At 43.0% G+C, this 20,583-nt stretch overlaps 1 protein-coding gene across 3 annotated transcripts in view; it reads left to right on the top strand.

The window, feature by feature from the left end:
• Positions 1 to 1,178: 1,178 nt before the first annotated feature.
• The window catches only part of LOC141153006 (CD48 antigen-like), a 71,592-nt gene continuing 52,187 nt past the window's right edge, over positions 1,179 to 20,583 (top strand). The window contains exons 1-2 of one of the 3 annotated variants that reach the window (XM_073637678.1): positions 1,179 to 2,058; positions 12,721 to 13,029. In XM_073637678.1, the coding sequence (XP_073493779.1) occupies positions 1,995 to 2,058; positions 12,721 to 13,029 (373 nt within the window). In that variant the 5' untranslated portion in view covers positions 1,179 to 1,994. The remainder of the gene's footprint in view (positions 2,059 to 12,720; positions 13,030 to 20,583) is intronic. The other 2 variants (XM_073637677.1, XM_073637679.1) reach the window with 2 other exon arrangements.

Below are 20,583 nucleotides of genomic sequence, written 5' to 3'. Positions count from 1 at the left end.
GAGCAGATGGGATCCCCCTTGGCCAGGCGGAGTTGTAGGCCTCCCCAACTAATTGTACTCTTCTGGCTTCCTTGCTAGAGGCGGGTAAAGGTAGCCCACGTCCCTGAGTGTACCGTGTGGTGCTCACCCGTATGGCCGGTGACTCGGGGCCTTCTAGTGGCTTCCGCTCCACGACGGCGGTGCTGGTCCCACGCGTGTGACCGTGCCTTCGGGTTTCTTGGCCAGAGGACCTGAAATCCCCTGCCGGTCGGTTTCTGCTGCTGGGTCAGGGTTAATCCCCACAGCCTCGGACTCCGGGTCCGGTGGTAACTCTTCAATCAGGGCGAGCTCTTCAGCTGCCAGCCCCTGATTCCTTTTAGCACTGCTCCCACTGAGCTCCTGATCTTTCTTTCCTAAGCTGCTCCTCTTCTTCTCCCTAACCCTGCCTCAGCCCCAGTTTTATATAGGGGAAGTCCTTCGTCTCCCAGGACCGGGCAGGAGGTGTGGCATGAATAGGATTCCTGACCAAGAGACCTCCCACCTGCTCTCAGACATAACATTGCTATTACTGTGGAGACCAGACCCCTGGGGTGCCACACTTGAAATGTGCTGTGTTGATGGAACAACAACCGGAGGGTGCTGTGCTCGATACTGCGTGTTTAAGACAGATGTCCTTGAACTGTCCAGTAAAGTTGAACTTGTTATGAACCGAGTGTCCTCTGATGAGTGTGCAGCTGGTCCTGGACCTAAGAAAGTGGATGCAGTGGAGGCCTCCAGCCTAAAGTGAGTGCAATGCAATGTACACAGCATGACACTTAAGGACTGAGACACTGTTTGTAAAGTGCCAGGGTGTTGAGGAGCAGCAGCTCACCCACGGCTACCGTCCTGGGCACATTACATGGAACAGTCACTGGGGCAGTATGCCCCCCATAACCTGGGGCAACACATCACTTCAAATGTGCCCTCTTCACATTTACAACTTCCAGGCTCTAACAGGTAGCACACAGCGACTCCTGACTGCTCCACGTTCCTCCTGCCACCATCTCAGGATGGAGAGGTCCATAACCACTAGCTGGGTCTCCATCAGACGCACCTAGTTTAGACTTACAGGTCAAGTCTTAGTGCATTTATTGCGGCATAGAAAACTAACCAACAGGCGGGTTATTCATCAGTTCTGTGTTGCACACGTCCTGACTGCCATCTGCTGCAGCTTCTCGCATTCCTTTCTGCTGACTTATTATGTTCATCAGCCTCCAACTTCTTCTTTCTCACAGCATTTCTCATCTCTTCTTGGCTGTCTCTATGAAAGACAGCCGCTAATCTTTACCTTTACTGGTGGGCTTCTTCCACGATCACTGCGTGCCGTGCTTGCTGATGTTCTCCAGCTACCAACAATGAGCCGCCTACAGCTCCTCTCTTTATTTCTAGTGACATAAGGACCTGCACTTTAATTCATGTGACGACAGATCCCTCCACCATGATTCTCAGAATTAAAACAAGGATTGAAACGTTTGACCTCAGCCATCCTTCATGTCCATCATGAATTTAAGCCTCACATATGGAAGAAACAGCATGATATTAATACAGGGTGGGTCTGGCCATTGGCCATTTAAATTTTTTTTACTAAATTGAGGGTATCCACATTACTCTTTTCAACTAAAAAACAAACGAACAGATCTTTGTTTATGCAGCCACAAAGCTGTCTCCTCCTCCTCCTCCTCCCTGAGTCCCCAGCACCTTCCCTCCTCTCCTCAGTGCTTTCTCTCTTTTACATGTGAACACATTACTTTTTTTCTATATTTGTTTTAGATTTTTACTTTTCCACACATTTGACTCTTAGACTGATTATTTATTATCAGCCCCTTTTTACGTTATTATGTTCTTCCTGGCATCACCAGCACTGACTGATCATCGCCATACTGGGAGGGTTTGCTGGGACTAGTTCTGGTCCAGTTCTGGTCCCTGACCGGTTGGAGACCTTTGGACTATATACTCTGGTACTGAGCAGAGTCGCTATGCTGGGACGGATCATACAGACTCTGTGCATTCTGCTGACAGCCGTCCTCGCCTTTTTGCAAGGTGCGTATTATATTCCTTATTATTTTAGTCTTAGTTTTTTAGCAGCTGTCAATCAAAAGAGTCCTGAACCGAACGTCTGTCTTTGAGATGTAAAAATACTATAAAAGAATTAGATCTGAATAATCAGTGTGCAATTATTTCCTTTCTTATATTGTTCGGGGTTTGTTTGCTTTTTAACATTTCTGTTCCATTAACCATTTAAAAACCATATGTAAAAGAACCTTGATGACCAGCAAATATTTATTTATGTTTTTATTTTATTTTTTGTTTTTTTTTTTGTCTTCTCTTTTTCAGCAGTCACTTTTTTTTCCTATATGTTTGATGTGGTTGTTTGAGGCTTTTTTTTTAATGCGGGATAAATTGTATTACTTTTTAGCCCATATAAGTTATTGTGTAATTTACATTATATACATATATATATTTTACGATGCAAATATATTTTTTTTTGTTTATATTTTTACTACTCATGATAAGCGCTAAATGGTCTTATGGATACCTAATATGTGCACTTCTCTTTGATCTTTCATTTTATTTTATGTATGTAATAAAATGTACTTAACATTAAAAATATAAAAAAAATCATATTTTTTTCCGTTTGGCACTTTTTTTTTTTATTTTATTTATTTTTCAGATTTTTTAAATATGTATATAATTTTTACTTCAACGGGAAAAAAAAATCTGGAACATTTTTTTTTTTCATTATTGTTTATATTTTATTTTTTTTATTCTATATTTTATTTTATGTATGTAATGAAATTTACATTTAACGTGAAAAATAAAAAAAATAAAAAATAAAAATCTGATTTTTTTTCCGTTTGGCACTTTTTATTTAATTTTTATTTTTTCCAGATTTTTTAAATATGTATATAATTTTTACTTCAACAGAAAAAAAAATCTGGAACATTTTTTTTTGTTATTGTTGATATTTTATTTTTATTCTATATTTTATTTTAATGTTTTCCACTGTGACTGAGGTATCATATTAGCCCTAGTTGCAGGTGAAACTAGCCCCCTACTGTGCTACAAACCAATAACCTACACGGTCAGACATGTTAATAGGGGTCTACAAAACTAAAAAAAAAAGCCAATACAAAGAGACTCCTCTCCAAATGGTAAATAAAAAATCAATATTTATTAAGTATGTATATAGAATAAAAACAGTTAAAGATTACTACAGAGGAAAATCATTCCGGGGATATTAGTGTGAAATTAGTGTGTGTCTCCCGATAGTTAAATATTCTCCCGAAGGCTCAACTTGCCGTACAAAATAAAAACACTGAATGTTCTAAAAATTGTAAAAAGTACATCGTAAGAAGAATATAGCTCACACGGAGAAAAACATAGAGATCAAATTATAAGAACAAACCTGAGAAAGAGTTAATAGAACAACACGTGTTATATGAGCAATATCTCCCCCTAGTGGAGTAATCAGATTTAATACCTGTATTCAGTACATCTGTATATAGTATTAAGTTCTGTATATAGATAAAGATACACCAAACATCAGAATGTTATTTAAACTTAACAGGCACCAGACACTGAATGGACAAAAAAGCACTTAGGAGAAAATGTTAGGCATGAAAGGAAAGCAAGCACTTAATAGTTACCGCTAGACCCCCCAGACGCGCGTTTCGCACTACGGCTTCTTCGGAAAGGATATGGACAAAGTAATGTTATTTTATATGGCATTTGAGGCAGAATTTGCACCAGAGGTTCCAACACAGGTGTGAACATAATCTTAGCGAACATCATTGATTTTACACCCCCTGAGGATGTAACATGATGAAGGAATGTCTTGTGACTCATCACAGTCTTTTTTTTCTACACAGTTCTTTGACATAAGGCACAGAGAAAACATGAATTGTGCCCTTTGTTATTTGTGCAGCTGGACATAAAGGGTTCATGAGAAACAATTTGTCTTAGTCCTATAGTAATAGCCTATACCATTCAATTAAAATATATATTTTATGAAAGGTTTCCAAGCTATGGAAGATATTCATAAATTACAAGTTGACCTGGACAAAATGAATGGGCATCAAATTGGCAAAAGAGGTTCAATGTGGATAAATGTAAACGTCTACATGCACAATATGAATAAAACTAGGAGAGTCACTTGTAAAGAAGGGTCTGGGTATGCTTGTAGATCATGGACTAAATAACTATTTTGTATGTCGATCAGATTCTTTTAAAGCAAGCAGGATTTCATCAAACAGTTTGCAGCAGAATTCTGGCATAAAATTGTTTCAAATTTGCCAAAAGTTGCAGAATTGTCCGACATTTGGCATTTTTACACAAGTTAAGTTTGACAACTTTTCGAAAAATGGCCAGATCTTTGTTGGGAGGCAAATTTGGCTGAATAAATTCACAGGAGTGATGTAAATTATAAAAGAAATGTAGACTATTCTACGGCCGGAGTACATTTCCTTGCGGTGGAGCACGACAGATGAAAGATGTGCCACATTCGGTCAGAGGTGCACGCCTTTTAATGAACTTGGTGCACACTACTCCAGCACACCTAGAATCAAGTTTGGCACACAAAATGTCAGTCTTGATGAAGGGGGAATAGTCTCGTGGCAATAGGACATGATATTACCGCATTATAAAGCATGAATGCCGCCTTATGCAGAAGGTGCTGTTTAATTATGGTCCCAAGTTTATGGTAAAGGTGTCCTGCATTCGGAAAATGTATAACGAAAAGAAGCAAAATTGATAAGGAGCGTTGAGGATCTTAGTTATAATGAAAGATTAAAATAATTACTTTTAAAGGGGTTGCCAATTTATGGCACACTAACAGTGTCTGTGTCGAAAACAGGGCTTCTTCAATGGAGAGGTGCCTTCAAAAATTTCTGAGCAATCTTGTGCCACAAATGTCCCAGATGGGAACACCTCTTGTTTAATATGGTGTTTCATGTTATTGAAGTGGAGGAAAACTGGACTCTTCCATCGAGAAGAAACTATGTTTTGATCTTCAGAAGCCACCAGTTTTATTTACTGTAAGAGCAGGATCTGTAGTCACCTTGAGATCTGGTCACATCTGGATCAGTCTATAGCACACATGTCAAACTCTGGCCCGTGGGCCAAATCTGGCCCGCAGGGTGGTTTTATTTGGCCCGCGACACCATAACCACCACCTCTATGTGAGGCCATTATTCTGTATAAAGAACTATGTGGTGATCATTATACTTTGTGGAGGGCTATGTGGGGCCGATTATACTGTATGGAGGACTATGTAGGGCCCATTATACTGTATGAAGGACTATGTGGTGCCATTATACTGTACGGAGGACTATGTGCGGCTCATTATTCTGTATGGAGGACTTTGTGGGGCCCTTTATACTGTACGGCGGACTATGTGGGGCCCATTATACTGTACGGAGGACTATGTGCGGCTCATTATTCTGTATGGAGGACTATGTGGTGCCCATTATACTGTATGGAGGGCTATGTGGGGTCTATTATACTGCATGGAGGACTATATGGGGCCCATTATACTGTATGGAGGACTATGTGGGGCCCATTAATCTGTATGGAGGACTATGTGGGGCCTATTATACTGTATGGAGACTATGTGCGGCTCATTATTCTGTATGGAGGACTATGTGGAGCCATTATACTGTATGGAGGGCTATGTGGTGCCCATTATACTGTATGGAGGGCTATGTGTGGCCATTATACTGTACGGAGGACTATGTGGGGCCATTATACTGTATGGAGGTATATGTGGGGCCATTATACTGTATGGAGGACTATGTGGTGCCCATTATACTGTATGGAGGGCCATGTGGGGCCATTATACTGTATGGAGGACTATGTGGGGCCATTAAACAGTATGGAGACTATGTGGGCCCATTATTTTGTATGGAGGACTATGTGGTGCCCATTTTACTGTATAGAGGACTATGTGGGGCCATTATACTGTATGGAGGACTATGTGGGGCCATTATACTGTATGGAGAACTATGTGGGGCCATTATTCTGTATGGAGGACTATGTGGGGCCATTATTCTGTATAGAGGACTACGTGGGGCCCATTATACTGTATGGAGGGCTATGTGGAGCCATTATACTGTATGGAGGGCTATGTGGGGCCATTATATTGTATGGAGGACTATGTAGGGCACATTATTCTGTATGGAGGACTATGTGGGGCCATTACTGTATGGAGAACTATGTGGGGCCATTATTCTGTATGGAGGACTATGTGGGTCCATTATGCTGTATGGAGGACTATGTGGGTCCATTATGCTGTATGAAGAACTATGTGGGGCCTATTATACAGTATACTGGTTGGCCCGTGACTTTGTCCAGGTTTTTCATTTTGGCCCTCTGTGTGTTTGAGTTTGACATCTCTGGTCTATGGCTTAAAAAAAAGTTTAAGATCATTTCTTAGAAAGTTATATTAGCAAGACTTACATAAATGTATAGAGGTTGAGTCACTAATGATGGTTTTCCAGGATATCCTTCAAAGACAAACCAGAAAGCAAATCTTGGTTCTCAGGATTAAGCTGAGAGACGATCTTGAGATCTTCCCCTCTGAGCCTTTCTCCTTCCTTTCTTTCGGCATTTTCTGCATTCTTGGCTTTTGACGATAAGTCAAGTCAAGACAAGTTAAGAAATGTTTGTTATTCCCCTCTCTTCCCCTACGACTTGTCTACTCTGGACCATCCTCCCTGATCCTTGGGTTTATATCTTTTTAAATTGCATATGGTTCTAAATTTTGATTCCCCATAGGATCAGGAGGGATATATTGTCCTGAAACTATGGGAGATTTTTCCCACAGTAAAAAATTGGCGACCAAATTTGCTGCAAAAATGCTTCATGTTGGAAGCAAAGGGTGAAATTCTCTGTGAAAATCAGCCTCATAAATTGATAAGCTGCAGATTTCAGTTCCTCATCGTCGTTCATTTACTGGTGTAGATATTTTTTCCAAAGTGTGTGGATAACATTTCTTAAAAGTTGTACGTGAATTCAGGGGAGCTAAATCTGCCGCATACCAGTCCCATGTAAATGTAGCCTAAACTAACCTTCGCACACAACGTCAACATGTTTCCTGCATTTTTGTCATTTTTTTTTAAATTAATGTTTTGAATATAAATCGATGTGATTTACTCTATACACCAGGGAGTCCAAGATTCCTCCTAACACCAGGTGTCAAAAATGCAACCAAAAAGTCAATGTACAAGTACATATTTTTAATAAAGGAAAAAAATAGTGTTACTTTTTAGAAAATGTTTGCCTATTTAGCCACGTCCAGATTACACCGATATTTTTGAAAGTGATGAGAGGTGTAAAAATCACAAAAAATGCAAAAAAAACCCCAACATTTTTGTGCAACAATTTATATCAAAATATTTAACTTTTTGGCACTAGAAAACTGATAAAAAGCTGCTTGATGAATTTCCCCCATTATGTTTCATGTTTTCTTGGGATTTTGGAAAAGCGTGTAACAAAATGCAACGTGGGAATAAACTCATAGGAGTAGACTAGTTTTTGCTTCTTTTTTTTTGTACTCATCATTAGTAACCGAGCATCAAGTAGACATGAGTTAAAGATAGAGCGGGATTTTTCAATACACACCACTTATTTCAACATGGATGTGCCAAAAAATTACCAGCCATGAGCTCCGGGTCTTCAAAAAGAATTCATGCCTACCAACTGGTTAACCAACCCGTTCTGAAGATTTCACGAGCTTTTCAATCCAATGTACAATGGAGAAGTCTGTTGTAGCCCAAGTGGTAGATCCAATCCTTTCCCTGCCAAAGACGTATCTCATATGTCCATGCAAGGTGGCATCATTGGATACATCTTGACCACTAATGGTCATATCTCAGCTACAGCAGCTATCAAGGGATCATTTTAAAGTTGAGAGTCTATGTCTTTGCGTCCCACATTGAGATATCAAGGGTTAAAGTGAGAGCTGTAGAATGTGTAGCCGCTTGCACTACCGACTCCCATATAACTTTTGATATTGCGGACTGGTGACACGATTGGTCTTGTTTTAAAGCTAGTCTTTAACATGAGCCCCGAGTGGCTCCTGTAACTGTGATCCAAGCTAAGATACAGCTAGTTAAAATGCCGCCTCCCCTGACCTAACCCATTGGAAGGGGGATAGCGGGGGGACACTGGGGAAGGGGACAGGCTGCAGGGACAGGAGAGACATGAAGTGTACTCTTCCTGCAGTCCTTTGTAAAACTAGATAAAAACTAAGTAAACTTTTTTATGAAAATTAAAAAAAAAAAAAAAAAGATGAAAAACTATAAATAGTCTATATAGTAGTATTGCACACGTGCTCACTCAAAATAAAGGGATTGGGAGACCTTAACGCTGCAAGAGGAAAAATACTTCCCGGTTTTCGGTGTATTTAGTTAGTGGACCACAAGTATATGACTACTGCGCTAAAAGGATTAACATAAAAAGTAGAAAAGGTTAGGAAACCAGCTTACCTCCTCAGTCCTGGGCGTGCAGGAGCAGGGAAACCGTGTGACCACACATGTGTTAACAGGGAAAATTAAGATAGGTTCCAGGTTCTAAGATTCCAATATTTATTTCAAAATATTCAAAATATGAATCCACAGTCGAAGCAACGCGTTTCGAACCTACGCAGACACTAGGATTAGCACAAACAACCGCTCAAAGATGGCTCAGAGTGAGCAACTGGCACCCGAGAATATGTAAAGAAAAGTGAGCGTGCAGTAGTCAGCTGTGATCGCTCACTTACTTTCCCACAGACAGCAGCATAAACATGGAAAAAACAGTCTATACAAAAAGACTGGCAAAAAGACATAGTGGTAAACCGTATATAAAGGTTATATATGATAATCCAAAATAAGTGATAACTATTGTGTTATAAAAAAAGCGTTATAACAAAGTAACCTGTTTGGTATGTGTAATAGTGATATCGCAAATGTACACCAACATAACGGTCCTATTACAGACACACATAATTAGGCAGACATTATACCCTTATGATTTTGGACAATCGCAGAACACATGCTAAAACACACAAGCGCTTTCAAGACAATATTATGTGACTCACTGCTTAGATGAACGGTCCTATATAGACTGACACCTTTGGATTTGTCCGTGCTGGAGATGTCGGTAGTGAATGTGTGCTGCTGAAGTATTCAGGGCGTGCCGGCTAGTGACTCACCTGGAACTTAAAAAACCCGCGCACCAGAGCAAGTGGATGCCTGGAGGTGCCATATTTCTCCCTTACACATTTCGCAAACACTGCTATTTCCTTCATCAGATGTTTATGCTGCTGTCTGTGGGAAAGTAAGTGAGCGATCACAGCTGACTACTGCACGATCACTTTTCTTTATATATTGTCAGGGGTCAGTTGCTTGCTCTGTGAGGAGTGGTTTATGTTAATCCTTTTAGTGCAGTGGATTTTATTTTCATATACTTGTGCTCCAAAAACTATACATGACTTTTTTTTTTTCCTTTTAAGTTCTTTATTATTGAAGAAAAAAATACAGCAAGTTGGCATCATTAAAGGGAACCTGTCACCCCATTTTTAGCCATTATACTGGCCCCAGTGTGCTATTAGTGCAATGTGCATCACTAACAAGTTTTTGCCAAAGAAAAGCTCCCAGTATTAGGTTTAAAAAAACACTTTATATCATTAGGGGATCCCCTCACCTACCTTTATCTTTTAGTCATAGGGGTGGTGACTTTATCTGTTCAGCCATGGACTTTTGAAATTAGGCACGCCCACAGCATTGCATTTGATTGCTGTGACTGGCCCGACGTCACAGCAACCACATAGTATATCCGGCGCATGCGCACTGCCCATCCGCTCCCCGGGCATACGCACTGACTCTGCGCGTACAGCCCCAGCTTCATGTCAGCTGTGCGCCTGCTCCAGAGCCGCTCTGAGTCAGTGGCTACATGACGTGTGAGGACGCACGCTATGCGCGTCACTGTGTTCTCCCTCCACTCTGCGCTCCAGCGCATGCGCACAGCTGACATGTATCTGGGGCTGTCCATGCAGAGTCAGTGCGTATGCCCGGGGAGCAGATGGGCAGTGAGCATGCGCGGGATATACTACGTGGCTGTCATAACGTCGGGCCAGTCACAGCAATCAAATGCAATGCTGTGGGCGTGCCTAATTTCAAAAGTCAGCGACTGAAAAGATAAAGTCGCCACCCCTATAACTAAATGAAAAGGTAGGTGAGGGGATCCCCCTAATGATATTAAGTGTTTTTTTAAACCTAATACTGGGAGGTTTTCTTTGGGCACAATCTTGTTAGTGATGCACATTGCACTAATAGCACACTGGGGGCAGTGTAATAGCTAAAAACGGGGTGACAGGTTCCCTCTAACAAGCTTTTTACTTAACTTGCCCAGTGATTGCTGTAAAAAAAAGCCAGAATTGCCAATTTTCGCTCATTTCGTCTCAAAAAATTTAATGAAAAGCAGTAAAAAGCCACGAGCTCGGAAATGATATAAACTAAAATTACTGAATAATATCTTACCATTACGAAACAATATCACCAGTCACACTGGATATCACCATACTGGGACTAAATGGCACTATATACAGCTGCATAACAAAGCTGCACGGTCACACTGGATAATACCACCATACAGTAAATAATACTGCCATACAGTTACTGAATCATGGCGTCTTAACCTGATACAGTCAGAGAAGTCTTCTCTGATTGTTATCATTTACAGATACCGATTGTACCCAGAATTGTACCATTTAGTACCCACCCACTTAGGGCCACATTTACTTTGTGCCAGTAACCAATACCCCACATTCACAGTAAATGTGCCTCATATTTATACATAGTCCGACATTCTAAAATTGTGCCCAATATCCTGCCGACTTGGTGCACCCTGTAAATATGTGCCATAGAGAGGGTGACTCCCAATAAATTGTGGGCAATTGACAATCCTAACCGATCCTTGTTCTCTCCAGGAGTCCAGCTCTGTCTGTTCTTTCTCCCAGTCAGCTTCAAGTTTGCTGGTAATGACTTCCAAAGTCTTCCAGCCTCTGCCACCTGCTCACAGACCCTGGCTCAGACCTCACACAGCAGGTCCCCCTGATGCCACACTCCTTACTCCTGCTGGAGTGATAGCAACAGCTGCAGCTATGGTGGAGGGACTGTGTTGTACAGACAGTAGATGGAGCTTTGTGAACCATTAGTTTGTTAACATGAATTTCCTATGACCTCTCACATTTGTTTGTGCCTATTCATCTTGTATCATAGACGCTGGGATACACTTTATGCAAACTGGAAGCAAGAACACTTTGTTTCCGTGCAAACAGTAATGGGGTCATAGTGAGGTGGCACCACTGCATGCAGCGGCTCGCCAAACATGTCCTCTCTACCTTCTTTCTTTCTCACTCTGGATTCTCATTCTTGAACTGTTTGTGTTGCAGCTGGTAAAATCTGATGTTAGGGTCATCACCAGCAGCAGGACTTCTTTATTCCTTGCTTACTGTCTCCAGCTTGCTGCTCTCTTAGTTGTGTGGCTTTAAAGAAACTAGTAGAGTACCATTCTCTGCTGCTTGAGGGAGCTGGGCTAGAGGGAACATTGAGAAGCTCTCCTGTACTAAACTTCAAAGAGATTCACCATAATCTGACCAGAGCCAGGAACAAGACATTGCCTAATTTGGATCTTTTGGCAGCACATTTATTTTGTTCCTGGTGTCGTCAAGTCCTGCATTTAGCCTTGTAACATTCACATGTGCTGGTCATGTCTGTCGGGGAGCCGTAATGTCTAGTACTAGGTCTAGTAGAGATGGGTCTTGAAGTTCAAGGGTCTTACAGGAAGGATGCAAGTGTCCATGGGAGGACCTGCCAAACATTATCTACACCCTGTACAGAAGGTAGATCCAGGTAAGGTTGGGATAGTACTCCTCAATTTTTCTGGCCAAGGACCTCCATGAACCTTATTCTAACCCTGACCCTAATGCAAAATGTCTAATAGGTCTCCCTACTTCCATCATGCCATTTACAATATTGGACTCTTCTTATGTGGCATATGCATCTAACTTCTCTTACAGATTCATAATTTTGGTTGCAACTACTCTCTTTGCTCCATTATAACGTTATACATCAATACTATCCCTGTTTTCAGCATCTCTACAGATGAGCATGAGGTAGACCATCATCCATGAAAAGAAATAGACCTTCTATTTGACTCCTGGTCCTGGACAGAATGCAAAGAACCACGCCAATGGTTCCCATGGCTGATGTCCACTTGTAGGTTGGATTTCCAGTCATCTGCAGTTGCATCACATGCGTGCTTGGTGGTGACCATCATATGTCAGCACAAGGATTTTCTGAGTGATTTCACAAATTACTGAGGATTGTAGAGAAGAGGAAGGAGACAATTATGCTCTAAAACCTCAGAGTTGTACCGAAGAGATCACTATCATTTGCAGAAGCTCCTACTAAAACTAGAGATTACGTGTGGGGGATTTGGGCATTAATGTATGGTGGGAGCAAGTGTGACTGTATAATTATATGGATTTGCTTGGCATGGGGTAGTAATACAAAAAAACAGGTGCCAGGGTAACTGGGCAGCAGCATGGATTGGTAATCTAATATTCCATAGTTATCTATAGAGTGTAATCTGGGATTAAGGGGAGCTGGAAAGATAATGCTTTGTACATCAGACACTCACCACTCTGTGTTATGTTTCCAGGAAAACCTGATGTCCATCTCCAGGTCCATGGAATAACAAACCGATCTGTGGATCTGATACTGCAAATAAATAGGACAGGTCATATACAAGAAATCTACTGGACTTTACAATCCCGCATTCTGGCTGTTTTCCAGAATAATCTCCTGGATATAAAAAACAAGGACTATGATAATAGACTGGAAATACTGGACTATGGCTCCATACTGAGGATTAATAACCTGAGGAAGGAGGACGGAGGCATTTACCATGTAACTGTACAATATACAGACAGGAATCAAGATTCTGCCTCCTATATCCTGACTGTATACGGTAGGTTTATCATAGGGCAATCCTTATAGACGATCACAGTGCAAATATCAGCAAAGACAGCAATCACAAAATTATTTTTGGAGTCCATAACCTTGCAATGTAACATGAAGAAACAACAATGTAATCATCTACATAAGCTACATAGATGATATGCCTACTAATACCAAACAAGAGTTAATCTATAATTAAAAGTGATGGGCGAGCACTAAAATGCTCGGGTCGAGCACATTGGAATACTCGGGTGCTTGACCCGAGCAACAAGCCCAATGTAAGTCTATGGGAAACTCGAGCATTTTTCAGGCGGCTCCCCTCGGCGGTCTGCAGAAGGCCTAAAAATTACCCAAATCGATCAGTCATCAAATGACATGGGAACAGCATGAGATAGACTCCTGGAAGCATCTCTGACTCCCTGGTCACTGCCCTCAACAACGTTGTCAGAGGTATTACGCCACTTTTACGGACTCACAATAAAGCATACAAAACTGAAGCCAAAATGGATTTTCCTGGGAAATATGTTAAGGAACATCCTTTCCAGGGTAATGACTTGTATATAAGGCAAAATAATAACCAAAAAAAATGCTCCTCCACACCATAGGCTATGTTCACATGTAGTGTTTTTGATGCGTTTGTGCACTTTTGCATTGCATTCAACTGTAACAAATGCATTCACTGGGAAATGTCATTTTAACATTTTACAACCTTATCTGGCCATGTGGTGTGTGACCCATCATCAGACACATCGTGTTTCATTTATGAAGGAGGGACTCTGAAAGTCACAAAGCCTACTTTTATAGGGCCATCAGGCAGCGTTTACTATTCTTAAAGGGCCAGCAGTCAGCCCTCACTATTCTTAGAGAACCATCAGCCGACTATGCTTTGTTGTTCCCATTACTAAAGAGTGGGTCTGCTATACTGTTATTGCGTATGCAGTGAGTGGCAGGGCTGCCCAAAATTTGGACGCACCCCAATACCACTTTGAAAATTTGGACGAACCCGAATACCCCTTTGAAGAGACTTAGAGGAGGGCCTCCTGAAAACAATGTTCCCATTATTAGGAAGTGGGTCTCCCATACTGTTTGCCTATGCAGTGAATGCAAGGGCTGCCAAAAATTTGGACCTACTCCAATGCCCCTTGGTAGAGACGTCGAGGAGGGCCTCCTGAAAAGAAATGTTCCCATTATTATGAAGTTGGTCTCCCATTGTGTTTGCCTATTCAGTGAATGCAAGGGTTGCCAAAAATTTGGAGGGACTCCAATGCCCCTTGGAAGAGATGTGCAGGTCAGAGGGACTCCTGAAAACAATGTTTCCATTATTAGGGAGTGGGTCTCCCATTGTGTTTGCTTATGCAGTGAATGCAAGAGTTGCCAAAAATTTGGAGGCACTCTATTGCCCCTTGGAAGAGAGGTAGAGGTCAGAGGACCTCCTGAAAACAATGTTCCCATTGTTAGGAAGTGGGTCTCCCATTGTGTTTGCCTATGCAGGGAATGCAAGGGCTGCCAAAAATTGGGAGGCTCTCCAATGCCCCTTGGAAGAGATGTAGAGGGCCTCATGAAAAAATGTTCCCATTATTAGAAAGTGGGTCTCCCATAGTGTTGGCCTATGCAGTGAATGCAAGGGCTACCAAAAATTGGGAGGCTCTCCAATGGCCCTTGGAAGAGAAGTGGATGAGGGCCTCATAAAAAATTGTTTCCATAGAAAGGAGCGGGTCTCCTATACTTGTAATGCCCATGCATTAAGTGTATGGGCTGACAAACATTTACCCCTGGGGGGTATACATGAACATACTGTATAAAAAATTTTTTTTACGGGCATCATAAACACCCTTTAAAAAAAATCTGTGAGTGTTGCATCACGGACCACGGTCACCCTGGTGATATGGTGGTAGAGGATGAGGAGAAGGAGGACGACAAGAGAAAATAGACAAAATCAGGAAGCATATACCCATGTGTGGGTGTGAAAAGGTGCATGGGAATACACCTCCCAAAAAAAGACACTGCATTTGAGTGTATGTTACGCTGCTATCGTTCGGTGGTGTTGAGAAGTCTGTCCCAATTCAGCACTTGTTCATTTTTATAAGAGTCAGCCTGTCAGCATTTTCAGTTGACAGGCGGATGCGCTTATCAGTTATAATTCCACCAGCGGCACTAAAAACCCGCTCTGAAAAAATGTGTAAAGAACCAGTTCATTCCACGTATCCAGCTTGGATACCCAATAATTATAAGGCACAGAGGAATCACGGAGGACATTGGTATGGTCGGCAAGGTACTCCCTCAGCATCTTTTCAAACTTTGCACTCCTTGTGAGAGTACCCCACGTCTCAGGGCCTGTGCGATGGGAGGGTCTGAGAAAACTCTCCCAGAACTTAGACAGTGTTGCTCTGCCTCTGCTGGATTGGAGTTGTGTCTCTCTCGCCTGTAGTCCTTGGTTGTCCAACGAACTATGACCTCTGCCACCAGCGTTTTCAGATGGGATTTTTTTTAATAGTTCCGCAACAAGGGCCTTCTGGTACTGCCCCATTTTTGTAGACCTGTCCGCCTCAGGAATAAGAGATAGAAAGTTCTCCTTGTAGCGTCGGTCTAAAAGTTTCACCAACCAGAACGCGAGGGTCATGGGAAAGGCAGCGTAACATAAACTCAGCCATGCATGCCAGACTGCTAACAGGCAAGACTTCCATGTCCTCACCAAGAGGATGACTGACCATGCTCTCCTCCTCCTCCTCTCTGTCCTCAGGCTATCCACGCTGAACAGACGGCATGACAGTTGTGCAGGTAGTACCGTCTATAGCGCATGAAACTAGCTCCTGTTCTTCCTCCTCCTCTTCCTCATTGTCACCCAATCCACTTTGGGATGAGACGAGGCTGGGCTGTGTGTAATCACCATGTATGGTTCCTTGCTCCATCTCATCGTGCTCCACCTGCAATGCATCCTCTTTAATTGTGAGCAGAGAGCGTTTCAGAAGACAGAGAAGCGGGATGGTGATGCTAATTATGACATCATCGCCGCTTACCATCTTGGTGGAGTCCTAAAAGTTTTCTAGGATGGTACATATGTCTTACATCCATGTCCACTCCTGAGGTCTTATGTGTGGAGTCTGAACTGAATACCGACGGCCTTGTTGATGCTGGTACTCAACAATTGCCCTCTTCTGCTCACAAATCCTTCCCAACATCTGCAGTGTAGAGTTCCAACGCGTGGGGACATCACACACCAGTCTGTGAGCTGGAAGCTGCAAACGCTGCTCTGCTGAAACACGGCAAGGGCAGCGGAAGCTGTAGGTGACTTTCTAAAATGGGCACACAGGTGGTTTACTTTAACAAGCAGATCCGGCAACTCCGGGTAGGATTTGAGAAACTGCTGAACCACGAGGTTAAGCACATGGACCAGGCATGGTCTGTGTGTGTGAGCTCGCCTCGCCTCAGAGCCGCCACCATGTTCCGGCCATTGTCACACACGACCATGCCTGGCTGTAGGTTTAGCGATGTAAGCCACAGATCTGCCTGCTTTTTCAGAGCTGTCCACAACTCTTCAGCATTGTGCGGTTTGTCACCTAAGCATATTAGCTTCAGCACAGCCTGTTGCCGCTTGGCCGAGGCAGTGCTGCAGTGCTTCCAGTTTGTGACTGATGTGGTCATTTCGGAGATGGAGGCTGAAGAGGAGGAGGAGGCTGAGGAGGATGAGGTGCAGTAGCTGTAGACTGTGGGGGCAACCCTAATTGACCTAGGGCCCGCAATCCTTGGCGTCGGGAGGACGTGTTCCGTCTCAAGGTCCGACTGGGACCCGGCTTCCACTATGTTAACCCTGTGTGCCGTCAGTGAAATGTACCATCCCTGCTCACAAGCACTTGTCCACGTGTCCGTGGTTAGGTGGACTTTCCCAGTAACTGCATTGTTGAAAGCACAGCTAATGTTTTGGGACACGTGCTTGTGTAATGCGGGGACGGCACACCGGGAGAAATAGTGGCGGCTGGGGACCGAGTACCGAGGGATAGCCGCCGCCATCAGGTTGTGGAATGCTTCTGTCTCCACGAGCTTAGAAGGCAACGTTTCTAGCTCAAGCAGTCGCGAAATGTGTGAATTTAGTAGTGTGGCCTGTGGGGCGTTGGCTGCATATATGCGCTTGCGTTCAAAGGACTGAGGTATGGACAACTGAATGCTGCGCTGGGACAAGGATGTGAACGTGCTTCCTGATGCTGCTACTTGAGAGTGTACAATGACAGGTGCAGGAAAGGAGGCATCTTCGCATGCACCATGGACAGGGATTTGGCTTGCATGCACAACAGTGGAAGAAGCAGTGGTGCCACCCCCAGACACTGTTCCTTGACCCCGGGGTTTGACCCACAAAGTTGGGTGCTTTGTTGCCATGTGCCTGATCATGCTACTGGTGATCAGGTTGGTAGTTTTGCCACCCAAGCTGATGCTGGCCTGGCAAGTGGTGCAAATAGCCTTTTTGGGGTTATCGGCAGTCATTAAAAAATAACCAGACTAGGGAACACCTAACAATTGTACTGGCAACTTTCTGTTAGAACCTTGCTCTTAGGTTTTTTCCTTTGCTGGTCACATGACCTTGTTGGCCTATTTAATCCTGCTCCGCCCTTCTGGCTTTGCTGGACTTCATTGTATAATTACTTTCTAGCTAGCCTGTGCTCTGTATCTAACTCTGTTAGTTTGCTTGGTCTACGGACCTCTATGTTCTATATATTTTGTTTGTTCGTCTGTCTGCTACTATTTCTGTTAGGAGGTGTCCCATTTTCCTCCCAGTCCTTAGTACTTGTAGGGATTCCTTCCCCACATCTATAGGTCTCCGTACAGACTAGCTAGGACTTTAGCAGGTCTGATCGCAGGATCAGGTCCCCTGTTACATCGTAGGGATAAAGCTGAGTTCTATCGTAGGGACAGATCTCCTCTCTTTCCTTAGCTCTGGTAGCAGAACATAACAGTAAGTCCAGCCTGCAAATTCTCTAAGGAAAGATTTTTCTGTTCCATCATGGTGTCGGTTCAGGATTTGGCTCATCGCCTGCAGGGACTCTCTCTGGAGGTGGCCGAGCTCCGTCAGCACGTGAGTAACTGTCCTGGAGCACATTTCTTGGAGCCTAAGGTATGTTTGCCGGATTTATTTTTTGGTGAACACCGAGAATTTTTTTCATTTAAAAATGCTTGCTTATTGTATTTTCGTTTGAGACCCAAGTCCTCTGGGGATGAATCCCAGCGCATAGGGTTCATAATGTCACTTTTGCGCAAAGAGCCTCAGGAGTGGGCCTTTTCTTTGCAACCTAGTGATACATGCTTCAGATCAGTGGATAGTTTTTTTTCTGCTTTGGGACTATTATATGATGATCCTGACCGTGTCGCATCAGCTGAGACTGAGTTGAGACGTTTGAAACAGGGATCAGGTAATGTGGAAAAATATTGTACTCATTTCCGTCGTTGGTCTACTCAAACAGGGTGGAACGATTCTGCTCTGAAAAGTCTATTTCTTGCTGGGCTCAATGAAAGGGTTAAAGACCTGCTAATTGCTTATCCTACACCTGAAGATTTGCAACAGGCTATGCAATTAGCTATACGGGTGGATAGGAGACTGCGTGCAAGGGTTAATGAGAGCAAATCCTCTGCTATGTCAGTTTCTGGTTATGAGAATGTGTGTACTAACAGTGGTGAACCGATGGAGATTGGATCGGTGGCACCTCGCTCTCAAGAAAAAGACCGTAGATTTTCTGAAGGCTTGTGTTTCTATTGCGGAAAATCTGGTCATTTGATTAAAGGCTGTGAGCTTCGTATGAAGAAAGAAAAAAAAATGGTCAGTCATGCCCGTATTGCCTGTTTAAATTCCAAGGGTGTATTTTTAGCTGCTTCCACGATTGCTCAGGAAAAATTAATGGAATTTCGGGTGTTTGTTGATTGTGGGTCTACTCTGAATGTAATTGATGGGGGATTCTTGGAAAGACTCAATTTAAAACCCGAACCTTTATCATCCCCCATTGCTGTGGTTTCTGTGGATGGTTCCCCTTTGAAGAATATTACTCTCAAGGTCTGTGAATTTCCTCTCACTATTAATGGTGTTCACCTTGAGAAATTGGATTTGGTAGTTTTGAATAACTTGCCTTCTCCAGTAATATTGGGATTGCCCTGGTTAAAATTTCACAATCCTGTACTGGATTGGTCTACCAGTGAAATTAAATCCTGGAGCCATAAATGTTATGACAAGTGTTGTAACGGGCGTATTGCAGCTTTGGATAGGGGAGAATTGCCTGTTCCTATTCAGGATTTTTGGAGAGTTTTTTCTGAGAAAGAATCGCAGGTTTTGCCTCCCCATAGAGACTATGATTGTTCTATTGAATTTGTCCCTGGAGCGACTCTTCCTAAAAGTCGTTTATTTAACCTTACTATTCCTGAGAGGAAGGCTTTGGAGGAATACATACAGACAAGTTTGGCCGCCGGTCACATTAGGCCCTCTAAGTCTCCTGTGGCGGTTGGATTTTTTTTTGTAAAAAAAAAGGACGGCGGTTTACGTCCTTGTCTGGATTTTCGTGAGATTAACAAAATTACTGTATGCAATCCTTACCCACTGCCATTGATTCCTGATCTGTTTAACCAGTTAATGGGGGCCAAGTGGTTCTCTAAAATTGACCTTAAGGGGGCATACAATCTGTTGCACATGAAGGAGGGTGACGAATGGAAGACTGCTTTTAACACTCCTGTGGGTCATTTTGAGAATCTGGTTATGCCTTTTGGTCCTCACATACTCCTGCTGCGGGGTTGCTTTGTCCTTTGGAGGTTCCCAGTGCTCCTTGGACACATTTGGCTATGGACTTTATAACTGACCTTCTCCCCTCTGAGGGTTTTACTGTCATCTGGGTGGTCATGGACCGTTTTAGCAAGATGTGTCACTTGGTTCCCTTCGTCAAACTGCCCTGCGCTAAAACTCTCGCTAAGGCCTTTGTCAAGGAAATTGTCAGACTTCATGGCGTTCCTACTGACATTGTTTCTGATAGGGGTCCTCAGTTCGTGGCTCGTTTTTGGCGTGCCTTTTGTGACAGGTTGGGAGTTCATTTGTCGTTCTCGTCCGGATATCATCCTGAATCTAATGGCCAGACAGAAAGGAAAAACCAGGATGTTGAGCAGTTCTTGCGTTGTTTTGTGGCAGACAATCAAGAGGGGTGGTCTGAGTTTCTGCCACTTGCTGAATTTGCTCTGAACAATCATACATCTTCTTCTGCTGGTTGTTCGCCTTTTTTTTGTTGTTCTGGGAGACATCCGTCGTTTGGGTCGTTCTCCAAGTTGGGATCTGCCGTGCCTGAGGAGGAGAATTTTTCCGGTGATTTGCAGAGAGTTTGGACGGATGTGCGTGGTAATCTTCAGGAGGCCAACAGAAAATCTAAAGACTACTTTGATAGGAAACGACAGGAGGTTTTGTTCGCTGTTGGTGACATGGTTTGGTTGTCCTCTAGGAATCTGCGGTTGAGGATTCCTTCTAAGAAATTGGGTCCCAAGTTTGTAGGGCCCTTTAAGGTGCTTCAGGTTGTCAACCAATCTGCTGTTAGGTTGGAGGTTCCTACCT

This window comes from Phyllobates terribilis, unplaced genomic scaffold, assembly GCF_046119375.1.
Source record: "Phyllobates terribilis strain yellow unplaced genomic scaffold, ASM4611937v1 Scaffold_7__3_contigs__length_470593459, whole genome shotgun sequence".
Taxonomy (NCBI): Eukaryota; Metazoa; Chordata; class Amphibia; order Anura; family Dendrobatidae; genus Phyllobates; species Phyllobates terribilis.
Note: the sequence above shows the minus strand (reverse complement) of the source record. Positions and strands in the feature narration are given on the sequence as shown.